This window comes from Asparagus officinalis, chromosome 4, assembly GCF_001876935.1.
Source record: "Asparagus officinalis chromosome 4, Aspof.V1, whole genome shotgun sequence".
In the NCBI taxonomy this organism is placed as follows: Eukaryota; Viridiplantae; Streptophyta; class Magnoliopsida; order Asparagales; family Asparagaceae; genus Asparagus; species Asparagus officinalis.
In genome coordinates this window covers 116,227,508-116,236,446 of record NC_033797.1, presented here as the reverse complement: position 1 = coordinate 116,236,446, position 8,939 = coordinate 116,227,508, and the positions used below count along the sequence as shown (strand labels likewise).

The following is an 8,939-nucleotide window of genomic DNA, read 5'->3' as shown; positions in this document are numbered from 1 at the left end:
GGGAGCGGAGACGTAGGACGGAAGGTCCGAACTCCGTGATCATATCTTGTGTTTGAGTGTGCTTTGGCGTTTATTTATACTTGTGTTTATATTTCTTATCGCCATTGTCATTAGCTCATTATTTATATGATCCACTATCTAGTTCACATTGTTTACCCCTTGTGTTAGTTTATATATCCTTGCATATATATATATATTTCATCATATAGGATATATCTCATTGTTTACATTGCTTATCCTAGCTCATAATTCTTGTGGTATTTCATACTTGCTAGGATAACTTGTTAATTAATTTTAATTGGCATTTAATCGGATTTGATTAGCATAAGACCCTAATCACCCCCCTCTAGGGTCTAACAAATGGATCGTCAAACAGAAGTAATTGATCATCTTCCTGATTCTCTATCGGAGATACCGAGGTCATGTTGGCCATGAGTACCTTGAATACAGCTCCTGTATGGTGTCAGATTCCCAGCAATTAGATTCAGAAGATGAGGTGAAAGAGTCATCATCTAACTCTCCTTTGGTTCCGAAACGCAACATAAATGGTGGAGATTCATAACCCAATCCACTACGAGTTTTGTGATAATAATCCTCCGACTTTCTTTCCGGGACATACGCAGATCGTATCGGTGCTCTAATCCCTCTGCTGAAATTTAAGCCCTTTTTATGGATGAAATTGTATTACATATTCTTCATAAGCTTTCGAGTTGTTGGAGTAAAGTATGAGAATTTGGATCCCTTTCATCTTTCTCGGATTCCTCTAAAATAGTTTGCACCGGGTCGTCTCCTTCCGAAGATGATGTCTTTTTGACCATTAACCTTAGCCGGTACTATGAAGACTGCTTGCGAAGATTCGGTTTGTCGTCGATTTGTCACAAAAGACGACTGAATTAGCATGTATAAGTTTGATTCAGCATATAACTTGGATAGCGGATCCGCTATCACATCAGCAGTTGTACCTGGCATGTTAGGATTTAATTCCACACGCGAGAAGTAAGCTAAATCATTATTATTAAAGATAACTCTGCTGTCCTTATAGACAGGATCATTTACATCTAGATCTTCAAGACCGATTAAGACGGGTTCTATGTCATTAAAAACAAGATCATGTTCGTACTCAGACTCGATATCGGCTTCATTACCGCTATCTGGTTCTTCGATCAGTGGTATTTCAAATAGCTCACCATCAAGGTAATAGATAGAATCAGTGAAATAATTCTCTACCCCCTTGAATGGTTGCTTCTCTACGACCAATGTTTTGACTTCACCACTCTCACCTACATATTTTATGCATTAGTGTAGAGTTAATGGAACAATTAAATTGTTATGGATCCATAGTCGACCCAGTAACAAATTGTAAGATGTCTCCGCATCGATGACATAGCAAGTGACATCCGTCCTCAAGTTACCCATCTGGCATTTGAGTTTGATTTTGCCAAGGGGACGAGTATTAGAGGCATTGAAGCCATATATGGTGGTTCTCATCATTGATAAACAATGCAGAGGAACTCCAAGGTGATGGACGATCCATAATGGAATAATGCTCAAAGCAGAACCAGGATCAACCTGAATTCTATCTACCCGAACAGAGCCGATGTATCCCGTGAAGTATAACGGTCTATCATGCTTCGGGTTTCTCACATGCATGTCTTCTTGAGAAAAGGTGATGCACGGCATTCTTCTTCAAAAAACTTGACAACATTGAGGACAAGCTTCTTCTAGCGTTGTTCCGGCTGGATTTGGCAGAAAATGAGTGATGAAAGCCTCGTTATCCGCCAATGCTTCACGAAGAGCTTCTCTCGTTGATCGAGATAAACGTATAACTCAAACAAGGTAATCCTTGCTGGGATATTGGCTAACTGAGCCAACACATCAAACTGAAAAGAATCTTTCGAACTCTCCGACGTATCTTTCCTGAGTGCTTTGTTGTAACGAAGTTCCTTAGCTTGAGCTTGCTCTGCTACTTCTTTCCCTGGTCTGGGTGGTGCAGCTGCTGTTTTAGAATATTTCTTCAAATACTCTTTTTCCCCACGTATTCCTGATATCTGTACAGGTTGCACAGCGAAGGCTGGCTGTTCATTTTCAGAACTGCTAAGTGACGCAGTTTCAACCCCCTCATCTGGGATGGCCGACACAGCGTTGCAGGATCTTCGCGTGGCTCTAGGCTTCTTTGAGTTTGCCAATGTCCACTGTTCATCCATTAGTAAGTCAGGATGAACCCACATCAATTCACCTTTAGGGGTAGTGTAAGAGACCATCCCCTTCTCTTTCTTTCGATGCGGGTCGAAGTTTACCACTCTCGCCTCTACTTGAGGAATCGGTTTCACGCCGTCTTGTACTTGCACCTCGGCGAAATCTCCAAATTGAAGTGAGACCATATTCAAAGATATCTTATTTTGCTCAGCTTGAAGGGTCATCACACATGCGTCTAACAAAGCTTGAATCTTATCTTTCAGGATGTAACAAGCTTTAGTTGGATGATGCACCATCCTGTGGTACATGCAAAAGTTAGGATCATCAGTCATTGATACTTCCGCATTCCGCTTTACCTCTGGCAGCTTGATCTTATTCATCTTGATTAAAGATGTAAGAATAGAGACCACGTGTTCATCTTTGAAATCGTATTTCTTCTGAAAACGATTGTCATATGTATTTCCATTCTGTTTGGTAGAGGATTTCGGGGATGGAGCTGTCTCAATAGCTAAAGTGTCTTTCCCTTTCGATTGTTTCTATGAATTATAGTTGCCTTTACCACATCCCTTTTTAGCTTGGGATTCTTGAGGTTCTTCAGCACTTATCCTCTTGAGCATGTTTTCCACTTGCTCTCCTTGCCAAATCAAATCTTTCCATGAACGGGCTTCAACATCGCCCATCTTGGACAAGATATTAATAGAAAGATTGTTGTGACACATCTCCACGAGAGTAACTTCAGAAACTTGATCACGTGAATGCAACGATCGATTTCTGAATCTCTTGATGAAGTCACTGACTGACTCCGTCTTCTTCTGCTTCTCAGACAATAATGTAGCTATGGACACTTCAGTGTCATCGTCGAAGAATCGGGCTAAGAAAAACCTCTCTAAATCTCTCCAACTCTGGATTGATCCTGGCTCGAGTCTGCGAAACCACTCAAAAGACACCCCCTTTAGAGTGCTAATGAATAATCGAGTCATAATAGGGTCATTACCCACTATATGACCGGTCTGTGTTTGGAATTAATAAATGTGTTGGGTAGGAGAACCCTTGCCATCAAATTGCACCAAGTTGAGTGGTTTGAATTTCGAAGGATATGAGATCGCATCCCATTCACTTGGATAGGGTCTTGACACCCCCAACTCTTTGAAGTTTCCTTGAAGCTTCAGTGCGTCAAGCTGCTTCTGGAAATTCTCTCATTTCTGATCCCGTTATTTCGTAAGAGGATTAGATTCAGCTTCGGACGATTCAGAATGAATCTTCACAAACCTTTCTTCATCGTCTTCATCATAGCGATCTTCATCAACAGGTGAAGGTCTTCTACGCCTAGATCCTGAGGCTTGGGAATGAGTCTTCTTCTTCTTCTTTTCCTTCTCCTCATGGAGTCTCTCCACCATTGCTTCCAGGTGTCTGATGGACTCTTGCTTTTTCAGAATAGTTGATTGTTGCTCTTCCAGCTGCCGCGAGAGCTCTTCCTCTTTTTCTATCATGTGAGCACTTGCTTGCTCACTTTGGTCGGTATTGCAGGGCTGAGAAGTAGCAATGGCTGAATTTTCAGGTTCTTGATCGACACCATAGGATATACCCGCTAGTTTACGGTAATCTGGCGGGATCATTGCTCCAGTACGAGAACGAGTATGTTGGTAAATACCCTGACTTTCAATGAGTTCCTCTTGTATTCCGGAAGATCTTTCAAAATTAGAAGACTCAGAATCATCAGCTGAGATTTTGCTTTTACCCTTGCTGGCCATGTTGATCATCACTTCAATATGGCGATTCTTGGATGCTTGTTTCTTGGATGAAAGCATCTTCTTCTTGATGATAAGACTATCAGCAGTTCAGTCAACCGTTCGAAGACTGAAGATTTATGCGTTGACTCCCCACATGAACATTGGGAAAGTACTGCAGAAATGAATTTCTCACAGTAGCAATGAGATTGCATTTGGCTCATGCTATGCTTGCGCGTGAGATAATCCCGAAGGTCACCACCTGGATAACCCCCAGTCGACTCCGTCATCTTAGCTTTACCCAAGTGAGACCCTCTGAATGATAGAGGTTGATGAACTCCATCGTTCATGTGACGATATTCATTGGTAAAACGAGTTCGACGTTTGTGCCTTCTCAGTTGGCTATTAACCGGAGGTTCATTTTCTTCACGAACGTCAGTATGAACCGCTTGTTGAAACTGTTGAACCTATTTTCGAGCATGAGGTTCGTTGTCGGAGCCTACTTAGGTACAAGGGTGAGGTCTGTCATTCAGACGTTCCTCATTCACCTGACCCTCATCAGACTTGTTGACCTTAGGTTGATTAACCCTCAGTCGATAATAAAAACCATCTAGCAAGACCAAAGCTCGAGCCCTACGATGAGCTTGGTTCTGACTCTGACGTTATCGAGCGCGTCTTGATAGTGGATTAACTGGAACCTTTGCCTCAACCGAAGCTGGATGAGGTTCGTTTTCAAAAGCCATAATTTGACTAGTAGAATCCGAAGTTCGGCTAGGTTGCTTGACAACCCATTTCTTAGCCTGACGACTAGTTTCTGGAGCCTCCTCGTTGAGGGGCTTGGACTTTTTCTTAATCTTAATTCGAGTTGAATCATCAGAAGCCACTTAGGCTGAAGTCTCATACGAGACTCGACGACACTTTCGTGCCCTCGTGGGACTAGACTTACTAGAGGAAAGAAAATCCTCATATTTGGACTGGTAAAATTTGATGACCAAAGTCTCGACGTCCGTTCCCACTGTAATCTTGTCTGATTGTGTCACACCATCTCGTCGGAGAGAATAGATGCTCTCACTGTGGTCGCCATCGTCTGTAGGGTCGAAAAATTAAAGGATTGATTCATTCTCTTGTTTTAAGAAATGTGTTCAATCACTTGGTACGAAACCCTTACAATCACTCACTCTCTCTCGATTACAGAGGAAGAGAAGATTAATTTAACTTCTCTTTTTTTTAAGGTGGGTTCTAGGTGGCGAAATGATGCTTCCCCCGATGCTTGAGTCAAGCTTACCTCCCGTTGACGATCAGACCAAGATCACAAGAGCTTCTGACCTTTGTTAGCCGGCTAGAATCGAATTTCGAACTCCGGATTTACACGTAAAAGCTCTGATTTCTGATGATTAAAAGTCTCAATTAACCAACCCCCTTCTCTGTAGCTATCCATGGCTATTTATAGGGTTTTAGTACGTAACTGACGTGCTACAATCACGGATAGAGGGGCGTAACTGCCTCCCCCAAATCAGCGCAGGCCGTAACGTGCTCCTGAAGGTTAGCCCACGTGGCTGACTAAGTCTTCGGAGCCTTTACAGGTAAATCTCACGTGGATGACGAACCTCGACCTCAATTGAAGCATAGTTCGTCAAGTAAGACCAGCCTCGAGGTTCGTCTTACCAAGCAAACCTTGCAGTAGACCAGTTTCTCCTGACAAATTTTGTCTTCACTGACTTCGTCTAACGAACCTCGCTTTCACTAACAAACTTCATCTTCGACAGCTGAGTCCAACTACGTAATAAGTCTTGTGAGTTCCCTTTTAACGAACCTCATCTTCACTAATGAGTTTCATGTCTAGTAATGAGTTTTGAACCTCGTGTCCAATGATGAGCTTCGAACCCCGTATTCACCAATGAACCCCGAACCTCGTATCCAATGACGAGCTTCGAGTCTCGTATCCACTGGTGAACCTCAAACCTCGTATCCAATGACAAGCTCCAAATCCCGTGGATCGGTTTTATGAACTTTGTCTTTTGGTGTTGAGATCTACTGCGTGGCGACTCTCGTTCTCAAGGTTGATTTTCACTAATCAACGAACCTCGTCTTCGATTGGGAAGGGGTTCGTTCTCTTGACCCTCCTTTTCACATTTTGAGTTTTGGCATATTTGAATGCCTACAAAAAGATCTCACCTTTAACTCCAAATGATGCCCTAGCCGAACTTTCAAAGTGATCTACTCCTGCAATAGTCCAAGCGTAACCTGAGCTCTATACCACTTGTTGTGCACGGCGGAACAAACACAAATGCCGAGAGAGAAAGCCAAAACAATCCAAAATAACGGCACCAACTCAAACACAAAAGTTTAACGTGGTTCGGCAAATTGCCTATGTCCATGGGGCAAAAAAGGGATGGGTTTCCACTATAGAGAAAGATCGCACAAAGTAGAGATTACAAGATCACTCAACTAACCTCTTAAACAAATCTCTCAAATCTCTCAAACTAAAGCATCAAACAAATTGCTCAGAAAGATCTCTCTTTTCTGTGCTCAAAATCACCTTCAAGCTACCCAATCAATCGATAGAAAATCTTTAAAAACATGGCTTTATTTATAACAAAACACAATCTCAAACAGATTAGGATTCTAAAAACGAGTCTGTCATACCCTGGTGTGGCACACACCACACTCATAGCAAATAGGGTAGATTCTGCGACACTATGGTGTGGCAGACACCACACTCATGGCAAACAGGGCAGATTCTGTCACACCCTGCCACCTGGGTGTGGTAGAGTCTGTCTTGCTTATTTTTCACGTTTATCTCAATTCTTTTCCTCAATTCCTTCGTCATTTTAACAAATTTTGTATTAAGCTCGGGTATGCCTGCGCTTGAGCTTCGTGCTTCAAGCTTCTATGGGTAATGCAAATACTTCTCTTACCAAAAAAAAAAAAAAATTTAGTGTATAGTATTATTTTTGCAAAATAGCTAGTTTATAAACAATTTATTGCGTACATCCCAAGAAGCACTACCTATATACTAAAACTCAATGCAGATCATCCAAGCACACATTTCATTAGTATATATAAATACAATACATAAATTTTAACACTCAACCAAGTCAATTAATTAACCTTGCGGCAATCAAGCCTGACATCTCCCTGATTCCCCTCCTTGACATCAATCAGCCCCATCTTAACCATCGCCTGCTGAAAATCAAAGAAAAACCTTGCCTGATTCATCGCGTACGCAAAGACAAAACCCCTCGTCTGCGGGCTCACGAAGAGAGTCTGGTCGGAGCTCAGCAGGCCATCACCAGTCTGCAGCGCGTTGAAGTATGCGTTGTCGAAGGAATTCCTTGAAGCATCGAAAGCTACTTCGGTGTTGTCGCCGGCGATGCAGGCTTTTGAGAGTGTGGCAGCCAGCCAGTTTGGAGTCGAGGGTTGGGTCGACATCGTGGGTGGAGTCGAAGTTGCTCAGCCTGTTCTTGAATGATGAGCACCTTGCCACGCCCAATGTGTGCCCACCTAATTATTAATGTACATGGTGTTTTTGAGAGAAGCGTAATATTCATTTATGATCCATGAAGTACCATAAGAAAACCTAAAATGAAAACGAAACACCGGGCTCTTATTAGTTGAAAATGGTATGTTACGGGTGAGTCAACTCCTAGTCCTCAAATAGGATATGCAATCCAATTAGAGTTTCTTTTAGCTATGGCTAGTACTAAGATAAGGATAAAATTACGAGCTTGTTTCTTCTATTGAGATTAAGATTCTTATCTTGTCGAATTTATGGCTAGCAACAACTCTTACCCTTTGTCTCTAAAAATATGGCAGAAGCTTATTGATAAAAATTTATCAAATCTAGGGTCGCAACATCAAGGGAAAGAATGGATAGTTCTTTATTAAGGTTGTAGGCAATTGATCCACCCGACAGCAGTAGTAAGTAATGAGACGGGTTCTGCAGGCTGAAGCAAATAGATTCAAGAGGTACTTGATTTGGCTCTCTATTTGGTTGGCTCTAGTGGTGTTAGAGACCTATTAGAGAGATTAAGTGTTTTCTGAGGTGTGATTTGTGATTAAGTGATTGAGATATCTTAATATTTTATTTCTCACAATTTAGTAAAGTTATTTTTCTCCTTTACCCATGAACGTAGGCTATAAGTCGAACCACGTATATTTGTATGTATTTATCTTCTGGATATTTTTCATGGTTTTCGTGTGATTGATATTAGTTTGTCCTGGGATTGTCATAAAATGTTAGATGTTCATGTATGAGGAGTTTAGTCCTATTTCAAAATGAACTAGGATAAAAAAAAGATACAAGTAGAAAATGTTTGATATACGAAGTGTAGCCATCTATATATGAAAAACCCATTTATTATTTGAAGCTATTACATCTTCTAATTACTTAAAGTAGTTATTAGAGTAAGATGCATGCTGTTTCAAGAAAAAAAACGTACAAGTTTAGCCATGCCACGAGTAATATTATCTAATATATATTATCAATCCTAATCTAAAATTCTGATTAAAATGATTGATCTACTATACCCGAACTAACTAGTAGCAGAATTTTGAAGGATTTCAGCATATTTACTCATGTATCAAATGTTTTAAAAATCAACCCTTCAGAGTTTTCGTAAAGTTTCTTACATTTCTCCCCCTTCATACATGATTAAGAAAACTTTAAAATAATTGGACATTTTCTACTATGTAGTTCGTATGTCTTACCTCACATCTAAAATTATGAATTTTCAGTCTGAGGGTCAGAATTTTAGATATAGATTAACAGTAACCCGCAATACTATTAATAGTAACCAACCTCAAGTCCTTTAAGAAATATGTGCTGGTTATTTTTATTGATATAGTTGAAATAGATAGCGTCTATATGATTAGATTGAATAAATCATCTCAATAAAAATTTTAATTTAATTGGTCTTTCAAGAATAAAATTAATCTTAAATTTTGTAGAAAGTAAAAAAAAACACCTGGAAATGATTTTTTTAGTCACTCATTACTCTAAAGATCCATGTTTGG

The 8,939-nt window shown here is 40.6% G+C and overlaps 1 protein-coding gene across 1 annotated transcript in view; it reads right to left on the bottom strand.

Moving 5' to 3' along the window:
• LOC109839193 (peroxidase 47-like) overlaps positions 6,913-8,939 on the bottom strand; it is a 4,354-nt gene continuing 2,327 nt past the window's right edge. Inside the window, 2 exon segments of the mRNA XM_020407623.1 lie at positions 6,913-7,319; positions 7,321-7,431. Of these exon segments, the coding sequence (XP_020263212.1) occupies positions 7,026-7,319; positions 7,321-7,431 (405 nt within the window). The 3' untranslated portion in view covers positions 6,913-7,025.